This window comes from Salmo trutta, chromosome 1, assembly GCF_901001165.1.
Source record: "Salmo trutta chromosome 1, fSalTru1.1, whole genome shotgun sequence".
Taxonomy (NCBI): Eukaryota; Metazoa; Chordata; class Actinopteri; order Salmoniformes; family Salmonidae; genus Salmo; species Salmo trutta.
This window is the reverse complement of record NC_042957.1, coordinates 79,743,188-79,766,831: the sequence shown is the minus strand read 5'-3', so window position 1 is coordinate 79,766,831 and position 23,644 is coordinate 79,743,188. Positions and strand designations below refer to the sequence as shown.

Here is a 23,644-nt window from a genome sequence, read left to right as displayed (position 1 = left end):
ATCCCAGGTATGGAGGTCTCTCTCTCTAACCCCAGGTATCTGTCCTCTATCCCAGGTATGGAGGTCTCTCTCTAACCCCAGGTATCTGTCCTCTATCCCAGGTATGGAGGTCTCTCTAACCCCAGGTATCTGTCCTCTATCCCAGGTATCTGTCCTCTATCCCAGGTATGGAGGTCTCTCTCTCTAACCCCAGTTATCTGTCCTCTATCCCAGGTATGGAGGTCTCTCTCTCTAACCCCAGGTATCTGTCCTCTATCCCAGGTATGGAGGTCTCTCTCTCTAACCCCAGGTATCTGTCCTCTATCCCAGGTATGGAGCGAGAGAGGAAGGTCAGCATGCGTCTTCACCGTGGAGCTCCTGTCAACATCTCCTCCTCAGACCTGACTGGACGACAGGACTCACGCATGTCCACCTCACAGGTAATGACACAACCCACAGGTTAGACACACACACACACACACACACACACACACACAACACCCCGTATTTCCATCTCACAGGTTAAACACACACACACACACACCCCGTATTTCCATCTCACAGGTTAGACACACACACATACACACCCACACACACACACACATACATACACACACACACACAACACCCCGTATTTCCATCTCACAGGTTAGACATACACACACACACACACACACACACACACACACACACACACACACACACAACACCCCGTATTTCCACCTCACAGGTTAGACATACACACACACACACACACATACATACATACATACATACATACATACATACATACATACATACATACATATACACACACACACACACGCACAACACACCGTATTTCCACCTCACAGGTGAGACTCACACACTTCTCACAGGTCTGAAAACGTCATCATGTTTCTAGCCTTGTTTTAATTGTTTGAATTTCTTCATTCCTTTTGGACTCTCACTGATGACACTTTAACGATCAACACCGCAGGGCGTCCACAAACAGTCACACAGGAATGTGAAACCTTTTCACTGGCATCATAAAAACATGGCTTTAATGTTGCAGGGTGTCAGTGTTTTCCCCTATATTCATTGAGCAGTGGCGGGCCACCATTGAAGAATAAAATACATTTTTTTTTTTTATGTATTGAAAAGACAAAAAACAGATATAAAGTATGTAGAAAAGATAACAGACTGATATTTAACATGAGATCATCTTTGAGAACTAAAAATCACCCATATAAAAACTAGACATTCAGTGAGAATCAAAAATTAAAACAATTTAGTTCCTTATATTTCAGTCACTCAGATAGCATAAGAACACGGCATAATGTGTAGAATTGCAGTAAACTAAAGTTCTGGGTGTGGCTCAGAGACCGGCTCTGAAACTCTGTGAATAAGCAGTGGAATGGCTAGAGAAGAAAAAGGGGAATTTGACTCTATATTCTGTGCTTGTTCATAACGTTAAGTCTAAACAAGGCACCGCTCCAATCAAAGAATCTGTGAACACCTAGCTAGTTTAGTTTATACAGACCCTCATGACGAACAGTCGCTGGCATGATGAGGTGTGTGACTGGTAACACCATATGGCTAAGCTGACTGTCTGCTGGCATGAACAGGGTGAGAGGGGTCATGCTGTGTCGTGTTAATATTATGGGCTTTATGAAGGTCTAGGACCGGTAACCACAGTAACTAATAATTCATTGTTTTTATTTTTCAACGAAATGGTGTCCAAGATTCATAATCACACACTACATGACCAAAAGTATGTGGACACCTGCTCGTCAAACATCTTATTCCATAATCATGGGCATTAATATGGAGTTGGTCCCCTCTTTACTGCTATAACAGCCTCCACTCTTCTGGGAAGGCTTTCCACTAGATGTTGGAGCATTACTGCGGGGACTTGCTTCCGTTGAGCCATGAGCATGAATGATGTTGGGTGATAAGGCCTGACTCGCAGTCAGCGTTCCAATTAATCCCAAAGGTGTTTGATGGAGTTGAAGTCAGGGCTTTGTGCAGGCCAGTTAAGTTCTTCCACACCGATCTCGAGAAACCATTTCTGTATGGACCTCGCTTTGTGCAGGGAGACATTGTCATGCTGAAACAGGAAAGAGCCTTCCCAAAACTGTTCCCACAAAGCTGGAAGCACAGAATCGTCTACAGTTGTGGCCAAAAGTTTTGAGAATGACACAAATATTAATTTTCCTCAAAGTCTGCTGCCTCAGTTTGTATGATGGCAATTTGCATATACTCCAGAATGTTATGAAGAGTGATCCGATGAATTGCAATTAATTGCAAAGTCCCTCTTTGCCATGCAAATAAACCTGAATCCCCAAACAACATTTCCACTGCATTTCAGCCCTGCCACAAAAGGACCAGCTGACATCATGTCAGTGATTCTCTCGTTAACACAGGTGTGAGTGTTGACGAGGACAAGGCTGGTGATCACTCTGTCATGCTGATTGAGTTTGAATAACAGACTGGAAGCTTCAAAAGGAGGGTGGTGCTTGGAATCATTGTTCTTCCTCTGTCATCCATGGTTACCTGCAAGGAAACATGTGCCGTCATCATTGCTTTGCACAAAAGGTGCTTCACAGGCAAGGATATTGCTGCCAGTAAGATTGCACCTAAATCAACCATTTATCGGATCATCAAGAACTTCAAGGAGAGCGGTTCAATTGTTGTGAACAAGGCTTCAGGGTGCCCAAGAAAGTCCAGCAAGCACCAGGACCGTCTCCTAAAGTTGATTCAGCTGCGGGATCGGGGCACCACCAGTACAGAGCTTGCTCAGGAATGGCAACAGGCAGGTGTGAGTGCATCTGCACGCACAGTGAGGTGAAGACTTTTGGAGGATGACCTGGTGTCAAGAAGGGCAGCAAAGAAGCCACTTCTCTCCAGGAAAAACATCAGGGACAGACTGATATTCTGCGAAAGGTACAGGGATTGGACTGCTGAGGACTGGGGTAAAGTCATTTTCTCTGATGAATCCCCTTTCCGATTGTTTGGGACATCCGGACAAAAGCTTGTCCGGAGAAGACAAGATGAGCGCTACCATCAGTCCTGTGTCATGCCAACAGTAAAGCATCCTGAGACCATTCATGTGTGGGGTTGCTTCTCAGCCAAGGGAGTGGGCTCACTCACAATTTTGCCTAAGAACACAGCCATGAATAAAGAATGGTACCAACACATCCTCTGAGAGCAACTTCTCCCAACCATCCAGGAACAGTTTGGTGACGAACAATGCCTTTTCCAGCATGATGGAGCACCTTGCCATAAGGCAAAAGTGATAACTAAGTGGCTCGGGGAACAAAACATCGATATTTTGGGTCCATGGCCAGGAAACTCCCCAGACCTTAATCCCATTGAGAACTTGTGGTCAATCCTCAAGAAGTGGGTGGACGAACAAAAACCCACAAATTCTGACAAACTCCAAGCATTGATTATGCAAGAATGGGCTGCCATCAGTCAGGATGTGGCCCAGAAGTTAATTGACAGCATGCCAGGGCGGATTGCAGAGGTCTTGAAAAAGAAGGGTCTACACTGCAAATATTGACTCTTTGCATCAACATCATGTAATTGTCAATAAAAGCCTTTGACACTTATGAAATGCTTGTAATTATACTTCAGTATTCCACAGTAACATCTGACAAAAATATCTAAAGACACTGAGGCAGCAGACTTTGTGAAAATTAATATTTGTGTCATTCTCAAAACATTTGGCCACGACTGTAGAGTGTAATTGTATGCTGTAGTGTTAAGATTTCCCTTCACTGGAACTAAAGGGCCCGAACCATGAAAAACAGCCCCAGACCATTATTCCTCCTCCACCAAACTTTACAGTTGGCACTATGCATTGGGGCAGGTAGCATTCTCCTGGTATCCGCCAAACCCAGATTCATTCGTCGAACTGCCAAATGGTGAATCGTGATTCATCACTCCAGAGAACGTGTTTCCACTGCCCCAGAGTCCAATGGCTGCAAACCTTACACCACTCCAGCTGACGCTTGGTACTGTGCATGGTGATCTTAGGCTTGTGTGCGGCTGCTCGGCCATGGAAACCCATCTCATGAAGCTCCCGACAAACAATTATTGTGCTGATGTTGCTTCCAGAGGCAGTTTGGAACTCTGTAGTGAGTGTTGCAACTGAGGACAGATGATTTTTGTGCGTTTCAGCACTCAGCGGTCCTGTTCTGTTAGCTTGTGTGGTCTAACACTTTGCTGCTGAGCCGTTGTTGCTCCTAGACCTTTCCACTTTACCATAATAGCACTTACAGTTGACCGGGGCAGCTCTAGCAGAGCAGAAATTCAACGAACTGACTTGTTGGAAAGGTGGCATCCTATGACGGTGCCATGTTGAAAATCACTGAGCTCTTCAGTAAGGCCCATTCAACTGCCAATGTTTGTCTATGGAGATTGCATGGCTGTTTGCTCGATTTTATACACCTGTCAGCAACCGGTGTGGCTGAAATAGACCAATCCACTAATTTGAAGGGGTGTCCACATACTTTTGTGTGTGTATATAGTGTATTTAATGGAGATGAACATAAAGTCTCTCTATATAAGTTTGGTGCAGAAACCACTCCAGCACTTTTCAACCTCGATCTAATACTGATAAAATACCCTACTACACTTCTCTTCACATTTTAGAAACATTTAGACATCTTGGCTTCTTTATAGTATCTTTTAGTAATGTGTTGTCAGACAATTCTAGTCCTGTTTTCCCTCCTAACAAGTTGCTCCACCACAACAGCATTGTTCAGCCTCTAACTGTGTTCTCCTAACAGTCACACATCTTGGCTTCTTCAGAGCATCTATTTTTTTTGGTCGCTTCTCAAATGGAACCCTAATCCCTCTATGGTGCACTACTAGGGCGCTGGTTAAAAGTATTGTACGATACTGTGCATTAGGACAGTATTCAGACCCCTTGACTTTTTCCAAATTTTGTTACGTTACAGCCTTATTATGAAATGGATTAAATAGTTTTTTTTTCTTCATTAATCTACACGCGACACCCCGTAATGACATCGCAACACCCCGTAATGACATCGCGACACCCCGTAATGACATCGCGACACCCCGTAATGACATCGCGACACCCCGTAATGACATCGCGACACCCCGTAATGACATCGCGACACCCCGTAATGACATCGCGACACCCCGTAATGACATCGCAATACCCCGTAATGACATCGCAATTTTCATAAGTATTCAGACCCTTTACTCAGTACTTTGTTGATCTGTGCACTGTCAACTGTGGGACCTTATATAGACAGGTGTGTGCCTTTCCAAATCATGTCCAATCAATTGAAGTTGTAGAAACATCTCAAGGATGATCAATGGAAACAGGATGCACCTGAGCTCAATTTCAAGTCTGAGTACTTATGTAAATAAGGTATTTCTGTTTTTTGTTTTGTTTCTAAAAACTTGCTTTGTCTTTGTCATTATGGGGTAGATTGATTGAGGAAAACATTTCATTTAATCCATTTTAGAATAAGACTGTAACGTAACAAAATGTGTAAAAAGGGGAAGGTGTCTGAATACTTTCTGAGTGCGCTGTATGTGGAATAGGATCCCATTTGGAACACACCTCTAGTAATGTGCTATTAGCCAGTTGTAGTGTTGTCTCCCCCTCACCGCCCCCCCCCCCCTCCTCTCACCAACTCAGAATAGCATTTCCTTCGATCATCATCTGAGAAAGTAGCAGCTCATCACGTCCTGGTGTGAACGGCTGGCTGGCTGCTCCCGGTGAGTCACCACTGGTATCCCAAATGGCACCCTATTCACTATGTCGTGCACTACTTTTGACCAGGGCCTATAGGGGTAGTGGTCGGGAAGTAGTGCACTATAATATTGGGGAAAGGGTGCCATTTTGGATACAGTCATGTTAGGTAAGAGTGTGGGTGTAGGTGTCCCTTCAACCTCACACTAATCCCCCTCCCTTTAGAGATATCTATAGGCTTAAGGCGTCCGCGGGCTTCTGGTCAACACTAGGGATTCTTCAATGAAGTGTTTGTTGTCATTCAATGAGAGAGGACTCGGTTTTTTTTCACACACATTCTTTCATTGAGAAATACTCCACCGAACTTAGATGTGAAGTTACGCGACCAAGAACTCCTTGGCAAAAACTTCAATTTATGACAGATTTCTGGAGTTATGTCAAATTAATTCTGGCTACAGCGTCTCAAGATGGACAAACAGTACTATTGCCGCTTTTTTCTCGTTTTTCAAGCAAACTTTTGACCAGGGCCTATAGGGGTAGTGGTCGGGAAGTAACCGGACGAGTATGCGAGCACACTCGTCCGGTTCACCTAGCCGAGTTCAGCTATGCTCCAGATGAACGGAAGCATGATGACGCCTTTAGGCTACGTCTTGATAGTCTAAAGACTATTTCACCCCCCCATAGAAATATCTATGGGTTAGGCTACGTCTTGATAGTCTAAAGACTATTTCACCCCCCCATAGAAATATCTATGGGTTAGGCTACGTCTTGATAGTCTAAAGACTATTTCACCCCCCCATAGAAATATCTATGGGTTAGGCTACGTCTTGATAGCCACACTGTTACCGTACCTTCTTTAGACTGTCAGCTCCCAACCTCACCCCAACCCCCCTAAACCCTCCTATAGAAACAGGTCACATCTCAATAGTCTATAACCAAGTCTATATATAGTATGACTCAGGTCTAAAGTGGCTTGATCCCCATGTCTCCTCTCCTTCATCTGAACTGAACCTGAAAGAATCAGACAGGTGAAAAGGTATTTTACACTCAGAGATCCAGAGTATGCTATAGTAGATACACCCCATAAGGCTAGCTCCACTCTGGAAACTCCGGTTCTGGAGGGTCAGAAACATTCCATTCTGGAACTATTGGTGATGTAATAAAGGAGAGGTGGAGTTCTATCCACATATTCAGTTCCACATTCTGCATTCCCCAATTAATAGGAATTCCAGTTCTCTTGAACAAGGATTCTAACCGTCTCTGAACCCTCATGCCCTTGTAAAATAGTTCATAACCCCTGTACTTGACCACAGCCCTACTTAACTAGGTCTGGTTCACCTCATGACCTTACAAGGCTGTAGGATATGGGCTATATAACATAAGTTTTAAGGTAGACCTTCACTGACCCAAACAATACCCTCTGTTAGGTAATGTTTGGTTTAAGCTCTTCCATTCACCCTCTGTAGTGGACAGATTGAGACACATCTCATATACTAGGTGGACCATATTCTTCCCATGGTCCATACACAGTGCCTTCAGAAGGTATTCACACCCCTTGACTTGATTCATATTTTATTACATCCTGAATTTAAAATGGATTACATTTGAGATTTTATCACTGATTTATACACACTACATGTTTTATCCTGAATACAAAGCCTTATGTTTGGGGCAAATCCAGTCCAACACATCTCTGAGTACCGCTCTTCATATTTTCAAGCATAGTGGTGGCTGCATCATGTTATGGGTATGCTCGTCATCGGCAAGGACTGGGGAGTTAAGGATAAAAAGAAACAGAATAGAGCTAAGCACCGGCGAAATCCTAGAGGAAAACCTGGATCAGTCTGCTTTCCACCAGACACTGGGAGAATAATTCACCTTTCAGCAGGACAATAACACAAGGCCAAATATACACTGGAGTTGCTTACCAATAAGACAATGAATGTTCCTGAGTGGCCTAGTAGTTTTGACTTAAATTAGCTTGAGAATCTATGGAAAGACTTGAAATTAGCTGTCTAGCAATGATCAACAACCAACTTGACAGAGCTTGAAGACTTTTAGAAAGAATAATGTGCACAACTGGATTTTACAATATTTACACAATCCAGGTGTGCGAAACTCTTAGAGACTTACCCAGAAAGACTCCCAACTGTCTCTATAGCCACGTCCCAGGTCACTGCCAAAGGTGATTGTAACATGTGTTGACTCAGGAGGTTGAATACTTATCTAATTAACATATGTGTGTTGTTTTCCATTTACCGGTAATAAAAAGAAAATACAAGTTAGAATTTTTCTTCCACTTTGACGTTTTCTGTAAATTCTCTGAGATGGTTTGGATTTCTGTATGTAAACAGCACCTGCCAGATGCCTGACTGCATTTATACAGAAATAATTCATTAACTATAATCCACCTGCTGCATCCAAACACCCTCATCCAAACTCTCCTTTCAGTTTGTTGTTCTCAAACTAAACGTGTGTGTTTCAGTTGAGGAAATAGAGAAAGTATTGTTGTAATACTATATATATTGTTGTAATATTGTAATACTCCAGTGTCCTGGCTGCAACCTACCCTCCTTATTGAATGGACTGAATAGAGCGAACACCCTAGATCAGTGGTTCTTAACCTTGTTGGAGGTACTGACCCCCACCAGTTTCATATGCGCATTCACCGAACCCTTCTTAATTGGAAAAATGGCTCTCTTCACCTTGAATTCAGCGAGTGTTGTGTTCTTGTATTGTCCATCTCCATGCAGCTTAAGGAAGTGTTCTCTTAGTTTTGCCGGTGCTAGACTAGAATTGCTCAACTTGGCATTGCAAATCATGCGGTTAGGACGCTGACTCTCATCACGTTCCGTTATACATGTGAATCCATATTGTACATATTCGTCCGACCACTTTCTTTTTTTGCTCAACATAGTTAGTATGAAGGGATTAAAATATTAAGAAAGAAATCACACGACGTACCATCACGACAGTCACAATTCGACTACTGAGCGCGCCAAATTCCCTGCAGCACAGATAGGCCAAGCGATGTTGCGTGATCACCTGCAGCCAATGATGGCCAAGCGGGGCATGTCATCACGAATCATATGAGTCGGGTGTGTGTCTTGACCTCCGCCGAACCCCTGAGACTGACTCACCGAACCCCTGGGGTTCGATCGAACCCAGGTTAAGAACCACTGCCCTAAGCATTGGCTGGCATTCACCTGTTACACTATTATACTGTTAATATATACTGTTATATTACTATTAGACTGTTAATATATATACTGTTATATTACTATTAGACTGTTAATATATATACCGTTATATTACTATTAGACTGTTAATATATATATATACTGATATATTACTATTAGACTGTTAATATATATACTGCTCAAAAAAATAAAGGGAACACTTAAACAACACATCCTAGATCTGAATGAAAGAAATAATCTTATTAAATACTTTTTTCTTTACATAGTTGAATGTGCTGACAACAAAATCACACAAAAATAATCTATGGAAATCCAATTTATCAACCCATGGAGGTCTGGATTTGGAGTCACACTTAAAATTAAAGTGGAAAACCACACTACAGGCTGATCCAACTTTGATGTAATGTCCTTAAAACAAGTCAAAATGAGGCTCAGTAGTGTGTGTGGCCTCCACGTGCCTGTATGACCTCCCTACAACGCCTGGGCATGCTCCTGATGAGGTGGCGGATGGTCTCCTGAGGGATCTCCTCCCAGACCTGGACTAAAGCATCCGCCAACTCCTGGACAGACTGTGGTGCAACGTGGCGTTGGTGGATGGAGCAAGACATGATGTCCCAGATGTGCTCAATTGGATTCAGGTCTGGGGAACGGGCGGGCCAGTCCATAGCATCAATGCCTTCCTCTTGCAGGAACTGCTGACACACTCCAGCCACATGAGGTCTAGCATTGTCTTGCATTAGGAGGAACCCAGGGCCAACCGCACCAGCATATGGTCTCACAAGGGGTCTGAGGATCTCATCTCGGTACCTAATGGCAGTCAGGCTACCTCTGGCGAGCACATGGAGGGCTGTGCGGCCCCCCCAAAGAAATTCCACCCCACACCATGACTGACCCACCGCCAAACCGGTCATGCTGGAGGATGTTGCAGGTAGCAGAACGTTCTCCACGGCGTCTCCAGACTCTGTCACGTCTGTCCCGTGCTCAGTGTGAACCTGCTTTCATCTGTGAAGAGCACAGGGCGCCAGTGGCAAATTTGCCAATCTTGGTGTTCTCTGGCAAATGCCAAACGTCCTGCACGGCGTTGGGCTGTAAGCACAACCCCCACCTGTGAACGTCGGGCCCTCATACCACCCTCATGGAGTCTGTTTCTGACCGTTTGAGCAGACACATGCACATTTGTGGCCTGCTGGAGGTCATTTTGCAGGGCTCTGGCAGTGTTCCTCCTGCTCCTCCTTGCACAAAGGCGGAGGTAGCGGTCCTGCTGCTGGGTTGTTGCCCTCCTACGGCCTCCTCCACGTCTCCTGATGTACTGGCCTGTCTCCTGGTAGCGCCTCCATGCTCTGGACACTACGCTGACAGACACAGCAAACCTTCTTGCCACAGCTCGCATTGATGTGCCATCCTGGATGAGCTGCACTACCTGAGCCACTTGTGTGGGTTGTAGACTCCGTCTCATGCTACCACTAGAGTGAAAGCACCGCCAGCATTCAAAGTGACCAAAACATCAGCCAGGAAGCATAGGAACTGAGAAGTGGTCTGTGGTCCCCACCTGCAGAACCACTCCTTTATTGGGGGTGTCTTGCTTATTGCCTATAATTTCCACCTGTTGTCTATTCCATTTGCACAACAGCATGTGCAATTTATTGTCAATCAGTGTTGCTTCCTAAGTGGACAGTTTGATTTCACAGAAGTGTGATTGACTTGGAGTTACATTGTGTTGTTTAAGTGTTCCCTTTATTTTTTTGAGCAGTGTATATTGTTATATTACTATTAGACTGTTAATATATATACTGTTATATTACTATTAGACTGTTAATATATATACTGTTATATTACTATTAGACTGTTAATATATATACTGTTATATTACTATTAGACTGTTAATATATATACTGTTATATTACTATTATACTGTTAATATATATACTGTTATATTACTATTAGACTTAATATATATATACTGTTATATTACTATTAGACTGTTAATATATATACTGTTATATTACTATTAGACTGTTAATATATATACTGTTATTTAAAAATATATATATATATAATAAGGATTTAACCTTTATTAAACTAGGCAAGTCATTTAAGAACAAATTCTTATTTTCAATGATGGCCTAGGAACAGCGTGTTAACTACCTTGTTCAGGGGCAGAACGACAGATCTTTACTTTGTCAGCTCGGGGATTCGATCTAGCAACCTTTCGGTTATTGGCCCAATGCTCTAACCACTAGGCTACCTGCTCTAACCACTAGACTACCTGCCACCCCACTGGATGTTCAGTTCGACTCTCTTCCTGTCTAGAGGCATAATCACTGTCCTCTAGTCACATTAATACATCCTTCAATCAGCTTCTAGAAAGACCATGATGTACGTGATAGAAGTGTCTGTTCTGTTCTTTTGTTCCGTCTCTGTCACTCATGGCCCGTTCTCGCCCTCTAGTGGAGGGAGGCCACATTACAGCCCAGCCCCAGTCCTCTCCACAATCCTGTTGCTTATCAAATCACATGTTATTGGTCAAATACACACATTTAGCAGATGTTATTGGTCCATACACATATTTAGCAGATGTTATTGGTCCATACACATATTTAGCAGATGTTATTGGTTCATACACACATTTAGCAGATGTTATTGGACTCATACACACATTTAGCAATGTTATTGGTTCATACACATATTTAGCAGATGTTATTGGACTAATACACATATTTAGCAGATGTTATTGTACACGTATTTAGCAGATGTTATTGGTCCATACACATATTTAGCAGATGTTATTGGTCCATACACATATTAAACAGATGTTATTGGTCCATACACATATTTAGCAGATGTTATTGGACTCACACACATATTTAGCAGATGTTATTGGTCCATACACATATTTAGCAGATGTTATTGGACACATACAGTCGTGGCCAAAAGTTTTGAGAATGACACACATATTCATTTTCACAAAGTCTGCTGCCTCAGTTTGTATGATGGCAATTTGCATATACTCCAGAATGTTATGAAGAGTGATGAATTGCAATTAATTTCAAAGTCCCTCTTTGCCATGCAAATGAACTGAATCCCCCCAAAAACATTTCCATTGCATTTCAGCCCTGCCACAAAAGGACCAGCTGACATCATGTCAGTGATTCTCTCGTTAATACAGGTGTGAGTGTTGACGAGGACAAGGCTGGTGATCACTCTGTCATGCTGATTGAGTTTGAATAACAGACTGGAAGCTTCAAAAGGAGGGTGGTGCTTGGAATCATTGTTCTTCCTCTGTCAACCATGGTTACCTGCAAGGAAACACATGCCATCATCATTGCTTTGCACAAAAAGGGCATCACAGGCAAGGATATTGCTGCCAGTAAGATTGCACCTAAATCAACCATTTATCGGATCATCAAGAACTTCAAGGAGAGCGGTTCAATTGTTGTGAAGAAGGCTTCAGGGTGCCCAAGAAAGTCCAGCAAGCGCCAGGACAGTCTCCTAAAGTTGATTCAGTTGCGGGATCGGGGCACCACCAGTACAGAGCTTGCTCAGGAATGGCAGCAGGCAGGTGTGAGTGCATCTGCACGCACAGTGAGGCGAAGACTTTTGGAGGATGGCCTGGTGTCAAGAAGGGCAGCAAAGAAGCCACTTCTCTCCAGGAAAATCATCAGGGACAGACTGATATTCTGCAAAAGGTACAGGGATTGGACTGCTGAGGACTGGGGTAAAGTCATTTTCTCTGATGAATCCCCTTTCCGATTGTTTGGGACATCTGGAAAAAAGCTTGTCCGGAGAAGACAATGTGAGCGCTACCATCAGTCCTGTGTCACGCCAACAGTAAAGCACCCTGAGACCATTCATGTGTGGGGTTGCTTCTCAGCCAAGGGAGTGGGCTCACTCACAATTTTGCCTAAGAACACAGCCATGAATAAAGAATGGTACCAACACATCCTCCGAGAGCAACTTCTCCCAACTATCCAGGAACAGTTTGGTGACGAACAATGCCTTTTCCAGCATGATGGAGCACCTTGCCATAAGGCAAAAGTGATAACTAAGTGGCTCGGGGAACAAAACATCGATATTTTGGGTCCATGGCCAGGAACCCCCCCAGACCTTAATCCAATTGAGAACTTGTGGTCAATCCTCAAGAGGCGGGTGGACAAACAAAAACCCACAAATTCTGACAAGCTCCAAGCATTGATTATGCAAGAATGGGCTGCCATCAGTCAGGATGTGGCCCAGAAGTTAATTGACAGCATGCCAGGGCGGATTGCAGAGGTCTTGAAAAAGAAGGGTCAACACTGCAAATATTGACTCTTTGCATCAACTTCATGTAATTGTCAATAAAAGCCTTTGACACTTATGAAATGCTTGTAATTATACTTCAGTATTCCATAGTAACATCTGACAAAAATATCTAAAGATACTGAAGCAGCAAACTTTGTGGAAATTAATATTTGTGTCATTCTCAAAACTTTTGGCCACGACTGTACACATATTTAACAGATGTTATTGCTGCTTAGGAGATAGACTCACGTCTGTCCTAGTGGTCTCCCGAATGGCGCAGAGGTCTAAGGCACTGCTTCTCTGTGCTTGAGGCCTCACTACAGACACTCTGGTTCGATTCCAGGCTGTATCGTAACTGGCTGTGATTGGGAGACCCATAGGGCGGCGCACAATTGGCCCAGCGTTGTCTGGATTTTGCCAGTGTAAGCAGTCATTGTAAATAAGAATTTGGTTAAAATATTTGTTAGGAGCTGCTGTAGGGCATTTTATCTCAAGGTCATCAGACTGGTAAATAGCCATCACTAGCCAGCTTCCACCTGGTTATGTAACCCTGCACATTAGAGGCTGCTGCCCCATATACATAGACATGGAATCACTGGCCACTCTAATAATGGAACACTAGTCACTCTAATAATGTTTACATACTGCTTTACCCATCTCATATGTACATACTGTATTTTATTCTACTGTATCTTAGTTTATGCCGCTTTGACATTGCTCGTCCAAATATTTATATATTCTTTATAATTCCATTCTGTTACTTAGATTTGTGTCAATTGTTGTGAAATTATTAGATATTATTTCTTAGATATTACTGCACCATTTCACTACACCTGCAATAACATCTGCTAAACATGTGTATGTGACCAATAACATTTGATTTGTGTAGTGAAATGTAGCTTATTCTGTTGGAAACGTGATGTATAGAACTGACATGGATCACTGTTCTACATTACTGAAAACCTAGCCTGGTCCCAGATCTGTTGTCTCCTTCTATAGCCTGGTCCCAGATCTGTCGTCTCCTTCTATAGCCTGGTCCCAGATCTGTTTTCTCCTTCTATAGCCTGGTCCCAGATCTGTCGTCTCCTTCTATAGCCTGGTCCCAGGTCTGTCGTCTCCTTCTATAGCCTGGTCCCAGATCTGTCGTCTCCTTCTATAGCCTGGTCCCAGATCTGTCGTCTCCTTCTATAGCCTGGTCCCAGATCTGTCGTCTCCTTCTATAGCCTGGTCCCAGATCTGTCGTCTCCTTCTATAGCCTGGTCCCAGATCTGTCGTCTCCTTCTATAGCCTGGTCCCAGATCTGTCGTCTCCTTCTATAGCCTGGTCCCAGATCTGTCGTCTCCTTCTATAGCCTGGTCCCAGATCTGTCGTCTCCTTCTATAGCCTGGTCCCAGATCTGTCGTCTCCTTCTATAGCCTGGTCCCAGATCTGTCGTCTCCTTCTATAGCCTGGTCCCAGATCTGTCGTCTCCTTCTATAGCCTGGTCCCAGGTCTGTCGTCTCCTTCTATAGCCTGGTCCCAGGTCTGTCGTCTCCCTCTACAGCCTGGTCCCAGGTCTGTCGTCTCCTTCTATAGCCTGGTCCCAGGTCTGTCGTCTCCTTCTATAGCCTGGTCCCAGGTCTGTCGTCTCCTTCTATAGCCTGGTCCCAGGTCTGTTGTCTCCTTCTATAGCCTGGTCCCAGTTCTGTTTTCTCCTTCTATAGCCTGGTCCCAGATCTGTTGTCTCCTTCTATAGCCTGGTCCCAGGTCTGTTTTCTCCTTCTATAGCCTGGTCCCAGATCTGTTGTCTCCTTCTATAGCCTGGTCCCAGTTCTGTTTTCTCCTTCTATAGCCTGGTCCCAGGTCTGTTTTCTCCTTCTATAGCCTGGTCCCAGATCTGTTTTCTCCTTCTATAGCCTGGTCCCAGATCTGTCGTCTCCTTCTATAGCCTGGTCCCAGGTCAGTTTGTGCTCTTGCCAGCTCCATTGTCAAGCCACCATTACAAGGTGTGACAAGGAGTTGCCGTTATAGTACAAACAGGCTGCCGCTCATATCAGACTACAGAGAATTTCTATCTGAACATTCTGGAATGTTACACCTTGCCAAATAATGAGCTCCATCTCATTAATATTCCAGTCTATAAAATATGAATGTCCTCATCATTTGCGTACTTAGCCAGCACAGTGGTGAGACAATGAGTGGTGCTGTCTGGTAATGTGGATGTTATTGATCCCTGTTGGTGCTGTCTGTCGGTCTGGCTCTATAACCTGGATGTTTGGAGACTATAGACTGTAATATTTGAGGGCTGTCCCTCCTTCCCTCCTTGTGTTGTGTTCAACCTCTTAAATCCCTCCAAGTTCCCTTTTCTAATGTGTAATATCACTGTTGTATCTATGGCTACTGTACTAACTACTCTCCCTCTGCCCTCTCTGTCCCCCCTTCTCTCTCTCTCCTCTCCAGGCTCTCTCTCGTGTCACCCCCAGTGGTCTCCAGTCAGCAGCCCCTCGATGAGTCCCTCTGTCCCCCATCACCACCATCATCACCCTGGAGGGTTAAACCATGCACGACCCTAACCATACCACACACCAACACACACTTCAATACCTGGAGGGTTAAACCATACCACCTCCCAACACACACACCAATACCTGGAGGGTTAAACCATACCACCTCCCAACACACACACCAATACCTGGAGGGTTAAACCATACCACCTCCCAACACACACACCAACACACACTTCAATACCTGGAGGACTCTTACAGAATCAACCAATCAAAAGGCAGGACAAGGACCTCTACATCCGCTATTAACTCCATCCATCCAACCAGCCAATCAAAACACAGACTGATGCTCTGCCTCTTTGACATCAACTGATCTCTGCTAAGTAACAAGCTCATGCTGTTGTAACATGGTGGACGACACACACACACACACACACACACACACGACTCGGAGAGCGTTCAGCCGTGCTCTTGATCACTTTCTGTCAGAGGACGTCTGGCTTTGGACACGGAGGAGATGAGACGTGATGGAGGAGGAGGAGAAACGAGAGAGAGGGGAAGGAGGGATTTTGTTGCCCCTGGCACACCCAGAACAGTCACTGCCCCCCCCCACCCCTCTGCTGTCGTGAACCCCAGCGAGGACACTGACATGGGGCACACAGACCTGCTTAACACCCCTTACATGGCCTCACCCTCCATTGCTCCTCTCCTCCTCCATCACTTCGCTCCTCTCCTCCATCATCACTTCGCTCCTCACCTCCTCCATCACTTCTCTCCTCTCCTCCTCCATCACTTCTCACCTCCTCCATCACTTCTCACCTCCTCCATCACTTCTCTCCTCACCTCCTCCATCACTTCTCTCCCTCTCTCCTCCTCCATCACTTATCTCCCTCTCTCCTCCTCCATCACTCCATCAGCTGAAGCAGATGCTCCTCCCAGCCAGGTATCCTCCATCAGTCCATCAGCTGAAGCAGATGCTCCTCCCAGCCAGGTATCCTCCAGAGCTGCTGCTGTACTGATAAAGCCATCAGGCCATCAGCTTCTTTCTCTTTCCCTCCCTGTTGTCTTTTACTTGATTTACTAGTTGACTTTTCCTCTGTTTGTGTTTTAGGTGAAGTTGATTAAAAGCTGTTTGTACTGGTAGTGTTCTGTTCTGACTACACTGACTGGTGTGTTCTGTTCTGACTACACTGACTGTGTGTTCTGTTCTGACTACACTGACTGGTGTGTTCTGTTCTGACTACACTGACTGGTGTGTTCTGTTCTGACTACACTGACTGGTGTGTTCTGTTCTGACTACACTGACTGGTGTGTTCTGTTCTGACTACACTGACTGGTGTGTTCTGTTCTGACTACACTGACTGTGTGTTCTGTTCTGACTACACTGACTGGTGTGTTCTGTTCTGACTACACTGACTGTGTGTTCTGTTCTGACTACACTGACTGTGTGTTCTGTTCTGACTACACTGACTGGTGTGTTCTGTTCTGACTACACTGACTGGTGTGTTCTGTTCTGACTACACTGACTGGTGTGTTCTGTTCTGACTACACTGACTGGTGTGTTCTGTTCTGACTACACTGACTGTGTGTTCTGTTCTGACTACACTGACTGGTGTGTTCTGTTCTGACTACACTGACTGTGTGTTCTGTTCTGACTACACTGACTGGTGTGTTCTGTTCTGACTACACTGACTGTGTGTTCTGTTCTGACTACACTGACTGTGTGTTCTGTTCTGACTACACTGACTGTGTGTTCTGTTCTGACTACACTGACTGGTGTGTTCTGTTCTGACTACACTGACTGGTGTGTTCTGTTCTGACTACACTGACTGGTGTGTTCTGTTCTGACTACACTGACTGGTGTGTTCTGTTCTGACTACACTGACTGTGTGTTCTGTTCTGACTACACTGACTGGTGTGTTCTGTTCTGACTACACTGACTGGTGTGTTCTGTTCTGACTACACTGACTGGTGTGTTCTGTTCTGACTACACTGACTGGTGTGTTCTGTTCTGACTACACTGGACTGGTGTGTTCTGTTCTGACTACACGGACTGGGTGTGTTCTGTTCTGACTACACTGACTGTGTGTTCTGTTCTGACTACACTGACTGTGTGTTCTGTTCTGACTACACTGACTGGTGTGTTCTGTTCTGACTACACTGACTGGTGTGTTCTGTTCTGACTACACTGACTGTGTGTTCTGTTCTGACTACACTGACTGGTGTGTTCTGTTCTGACTACACTGACTGTGTGTTCTGTTCTGACTACACTGACTGGTGTGTTCTGTTCTGACTACACTGACTGTGTGTTCTGTTCTGACTACACTGACTGTGTGTTCTGTTCTGACTACACTGACTGGTGTGTTCTGTTCTGACTACACTGACTGGTGTGTTCTGTTCTGACTACACTGACTGTGTGTTCTGTTCTGACTACACTGACTGTGTGTTCTGTTCTGACTACACTGACTGGTGTGTTCTGTTCTGACTACACTGACTGGTGTGTTCTGTTCTGACTACACTGACTGGTGTGTTCTGTTCTGACTACACTGACTGTGTGTTCTGTTCTGACTACACTGACTGGTGTGTTCTGTTCTGACTACACTGAATCAGAAATCACACAATCAGAAATTGTCTAAGTGAAAAGTGGTGTGTGTTTTCCGTTTTAAAGAGAGATGATGGAGGTAATATTGAATGAATAACCCCTAATTGCTATTCTGAAGGTCATATGAGAGGTATGTTTGTGCAGCAGGAGATGGCCTGGGTTCCATTTTGTGTCCTCAAAGACTCTCTTAATCCCCACAATGCAATGCCTAGAAAGAGAGTACTATTCTCCAACTGGACAGCGGGTTTGTAGAAACGTAACAATTTCCAGAGGGAAGACGCGTCCCAAACACCACCCTACTCCCTATGGGCTCTGGTCGAGGGTGGTTCAAATCCCATTGTATTGGTCACATATACACGTGTTTAGCCGATGTAGGTGTAGCTAAATGCTTGTGGGCTGAATAGGGAATAGGTTACTGTTTGAGACGTGGCCTTCTCTGTTGTTTTTAAAGGGGACTGTGAGAAAGCAAACCCTCTACTGTTCTTAAGCTGACTGTGTGTGTGACAGTTTTAAATAAGGACTGGTTGTTTGTCCATTGGGATGGGCGGGGGGTCTGTTTCTCCATCACCTCGTCTCTCTTCAGCATCCACCTTCTGCTGGTGCTGTTCTGGGGCTGACAGCTGTGAAACACTTTCATGTAGCAGTTATTTTGTTTGTTGTTGAACTTGTTGGTCAGTTAAATGTGTGTTGGGGGGGGGGGGTCTGCTTTAAAACACCTATTTCAACCTATGCTTTCAATCCACCACAATCTATAACTTTTTGATTTTTATCAATCAATATTTGAAAATGTTTTTTAACGTAATGAAACTACGTTTCTAATAAAAAGTGATCTGATAATTGCCAGAGGGCAAAGTCGGGTTTGGTGCCAGAGGGCAAAGTCGGGTTTGGTGCCAGAGGGCAAAGTCGGGTTTGGTGCCAGAGGGCAAAGTCGGGTTTGGTGCCAGAGGGCAAAGTCGGGTTTGGTGCCAGAGGGCAAAGTTGGGTTTGGTGCCAGAGGGCAAAGTTGGGTTTGGTGCCAGAGGGCAAAGTTGGGTTTGGTGCCAGAGGGCAAAGTCGGGTTTGGTGCCAGAGGGCAAAGTCGGGTTTGGTGCCAGAGGGCAAAGTCGGGTTTGGTGCCAGAGGGCAAAGTCGGGTTTGGTGCCAGAGGGCAAAGTCGGGTTTGGTGGATGTACAGTAGACTATCGACCAATGCTACGGTTCTCTCTCTTCTGGTTGTCCTATTGGTTAGTTCAGGAAGAGGGCCAACCCACTGATCATATCATTCAGTGTAGTATGGCCTCAGGGTGCTGTGGGCCTTTTCTGTAGTCTGGGTTAAAGGGGGTTTAGTGGTAGCCTGTTCCTAGATCAGTTTGTGCTGTCTTGTCAACTTTATCCCTCAATGCATTATAATGAGTGACAAGGAGTTGGCAAGAGAGTACAACCAGATCTGGGACCAGACTAGTTTAGTGGTGGGTCTGTCTTCTGTTGTCATGTATATAGGATGTACCTAGTACTCACGGTGAAATATCATGTCTGCATTAGGAGCTGGTAGCAGTTCCAGGATCAGATGTATTGTTTTCCTCCTAATGGTTAAGGTTAGGAGTTAGTTGGATAACCTGATTCTGGATCTGTGGTTAGGGTTAAGTTCTACCTCCAGCTCTGTATTAGCCACTGTGTGTGTAGTATGATGATGATGATGATGATGAAGGTAGTGTATGGGGGGGGGGGTTGAATGCTTTACTCCATTGTAGTTTTGGGTAAGTTAGTTTTAAACCCTCAAACCGACCGGCTGAAAAAAAGAAACTCCCACCTCATTCTCTTCAGTGTGGGATTGTGGGTAATGACGATAAAGGTACACTTGTGTTAAGTACAGTTCTTTACGTGGGATCTCTTGTTTCTATCTGGGTATGTCATGTCTTTCCCTCTTTCTCTGTTTATTTCCTTCTTGTTTTGTGTTTGCATTTCTACGTGGGGACGGACTCCGGAACCTTGCGTTGGTTCCCACAATGCATCACTCACTGAGTCATGGGAAGTCTTGTCGTCAGTTTTGCTCATCATTTGTAATGCCACTGTATTTGTGTATTTTAAAATTGTGTAAATAAATGAATAAGTCCTTGTACACTTGTGTCACTACAGTTTTCATTGATGAGCATGTGGCTTCAGCAGTCAGACTCTGTTTTGTAGCGTTGTTAGACTCTGTTTTGTAGCGTTGTTAGACTCTGTTTTGTAGCGTTGTTAGACTCTGTTTTGTAGCGTTGTCAGACTCTGTTTTGTAGCGTTGTCAGACTCTGTTTTGTAGCGTTGTCAGACTCTGTTTTGTAGCGTTGTCAGACTCTGTTTTGTAGCGTTGTCAGACGCTAGTGTAGACTTCAAGCTGAACAGAAGTTGGCGTGAACATAGTATGGACAATCTGTACCACTGTAGTCCCCCACTAAGTGGCGCTGTGGGACAACATGCCCCTTTCCCATCTACCCACTGCTGTAACAGGACAGTTAAACAAGTCTATATTAATCATGTCGGCATCAGAGAGCGAGATCGCCGAGTCTCGTGTCAGCGGGGGCCCTCATGCATGGCTCTGTGTTATTTTTGGTCGTAGCGTGAAGCATAAAATTCATTGAGTTGGTCTGGTAGAGGGGCATCGTTGGGCAGACCACGGCTAGATCTTCCTTTTAGAATCTGTAATGGACTGAGAGCCCTGCCACATGCGGAGCCTGTGTAATATGAGTCCAGCTTGTTGGATGGCTCTGAGGAGGTCGTAGCGGGACTCAGCCGTAGCCTCTGGGTTGGCTGCGATAGCTCTGTGTGTTGTAGCCCTGTCCTTTAGTTTAGCACCAACCTCTGTGTTAATCCTGGGCTTTTGATTGGGGGACGCAGCGAACCTTCACTGTGGGGACAACGTCGGCGATGCATTTCCTAATGAAGCCGGTGACTGAGGCCAGTCCAGTCAGCGCTAGCGAAGCAGTCTTGTAACACAGTCTCGTTAGTCACTAGTTACCACAGCCACAAAGTCATAAACCCTGCCTATTTCTACAATTTATCTTCTTAAAAAGTGATTTTTAACCTAACTGCTTAACCACACTGCTAACCTTTTGCCTAACCTTAACCTTAAATGAATACCAAAAAGTAGTGATAACCCATTGCCTCCGATACGAAGGACAATTTCTCAACGGGACACGTCACGGGTACTTCCTGTTTGAGCTTCTGCTTGTAGACAGGAAGCAGTAGTATAGAGTCATGATCTGATTTGCCGAAGGGGGGACAAGGGAGGGCCTTGTATGCTTGCTTGTGGTTAGAGTAACAGTGGTCTAGGACTGTATCGACTCTAGTGGTGAAGGAGACATGTTGATTGAAGTTGGGCATTACCTGTCTTAAAGAGATTCCCCAGTACTTTTGTATACTTTTTAGCCAGTAGTTCTGAAAGTAGCGCTCACGAGCCAAAAGTGGTCCCCGGAAAGTGCGTACTACGGCACATACTGTATGTGCAGATCCAGTATGCGCACCACATCATTCGTCTCTCTTTCTCGCTCCTCTGTGTTCATCTTGCTGGCTGTTACTCAAATGGTGGAAGGGTCGGCATTTAACCATCAGGTATTCCAACACGGATGAACTTCGGGTAGAGATTTCCACTGCGCTATAGTCAACACACCATTTGCTGTTGATGAAGAGGCATACCCCTCCCCTTATCGATTTTCCTGAATCCGATGTCCTGTCTGCTTGGTGAATGGAGAAATCTATCAAGTTGGATAGATAGCCATGTGGGGGATCTTGTCCAAAAGTCATGTTTGAGAAAAGCAGAAAAGACAGCAGTTATGAGAGTCCCGTTGAATTCCGTGATTGGAGGTCATGCATTTTATTATCAAGTGACTGGTCTAAACAATAGAATGAAGAGATGACTGGTTTTCCCTTCGCCTTAATCTCGCCAGGACCCCCCCCTCTCCTGGCTCTGTAATGCTGCCGTTTCCTCTGGGGTAGCTTGACAATTGGGTGGGAATTAAACAGGGCAGATGAGTCTCTGGTTGAAGCCAGAATTGAGGTTAGTAACTGTTGATATGATGTTCAGAAGTTATTGTCGATCATAAGATCATGATAGTAGATACTATTTGTTTTAAAGAGAAATGCCAAAAGAATCACAGAATAGCAAAGTTTGGTTCGAGCTCGCACGACGACAGCCATACAGTACGCCATCTTAACTAGGGTTGCAACATTTTCAATGAATTCCTTGGATTTCCCGAAATCTGGGTTGGAGGATTTTTTTTAATCTAGAGGGAATAAACTGGAAATTCAGAATCCTCCAACCAGGATTTCTGGGAAAACAGGGAATTTTATTGAAAGTTCCTGGAATTTTGCAAACATAATCTTCACACAGGTGAGGCCAGGTGAGGTCATAGCAAGCATTAAGCCCACATGGCTGCGTCCCAATAGTCTAAAGACGCCTCCTCTGCTTCATCTACACACAGATCTGAAACTATAGGATAGGTGGTAGAAATAATTATGGTTGATGTTTATGAACAATTTACTTCCATAGCTCAACCGCTTACAGATCAGTGCAGAATGAAGCTAGTCAAAACAAGACTTTCTTATTGGACAAGTTCATGAAGGTGACCTCCCTGTTTTGACCTGTTTGTTTCCAATTGGTTCCTGATGAGTAAACCCCAGGTTCACCCAGAAGTTCACATATAATACAGGCCTGTGTAAGTACATCAATGCATTTAATACAGGAAGTATATTGTTAGTCTTCAAAGACATTGACAAACAGTACACACACTTTGAACACATTTTACATTTAAGTCATTTAGCAGACGCTCTTATCCAGAGCGACTTACAGTAGTGAATGCATACATTTCATACATTTTTTTTATTTTTCTGTACTGGTCCCCCGTGGGAATCGAACCCACATGGCAAACGCCATGCTCTACCAACTGAGCCACACGTAGATCATAGAGAGGTTAGGACTATAGACCTTAGTGATACATGTCATAGTACCACAGCATAGAAACACTAATACACCCTAGAGACGTCTGTTTTGAGGTCGTGAGAGCGGTTTGAAACTAGAGAACAATATTTTACAAAGGACATATTTGTGGAGTGTGTTATCAGTAGTTGTGCAATTAATAAAATGACTAATCTGTTTGCATTCTTTAGGAAGTTTAAACAGAAATGAAATTGCTCAACTGACAATTGAACCCAACCTGAATCAACATAATGTCAACAAGCAACATACACAGGAAATGACCTCAGCACGGAACATTGTGATTGTGTGAGTGAGTGTGTGTGTGTGTGTGTGTACATGCATGTGGTTTGTGTAACGATTTTACCACAGAACCGGAGGCAAGAGGTGACGTGTGTTCAATGGAAGCAGCAGATGCTAAAAAGAGGACACACAGGGGAAGGCAGGGTAGCGAGAGCAGCT

At 44.5% G+C, this 23,644-nt stretch overlaps 1 protein-coding gene across 2 annotated transcripts in view; it reads left to right on the top strand.

Annotated features, from left to right (window-relative positions):
- The window catches only part of LOC115161922 (casein kinase I), a 59,253-nt gene extending 43,065 nt beyond the window's left edge, over positions 1 to 16,188 (top strand). Inside the window, exons 8-9 of one of the 2 annotated variants that reach the window (XM_029713176.1) lie at positions 310 to 419; positions 15,610 to 16,188. In XM_029713176.1, the coding sequence (XP_029569036.1) occupies positions 310 to 419; positions 15,610 to 15,660 (161 nt within the window). In that variant the 3' untranslated portion in view covers positions 15,661 to 16,188. Of the gene's footprint in view, positions 1 to 309; positions 420 to 5,638; positions 5,720 to 15,609 lie in introns of those variants that run through there. The other variant, XM_029714001.1, reaches the window with a different exon arrangement.
- The last annotated feature ends 7,456 nt before the right edge of the window (positions 16,189 to 23,644 follow it).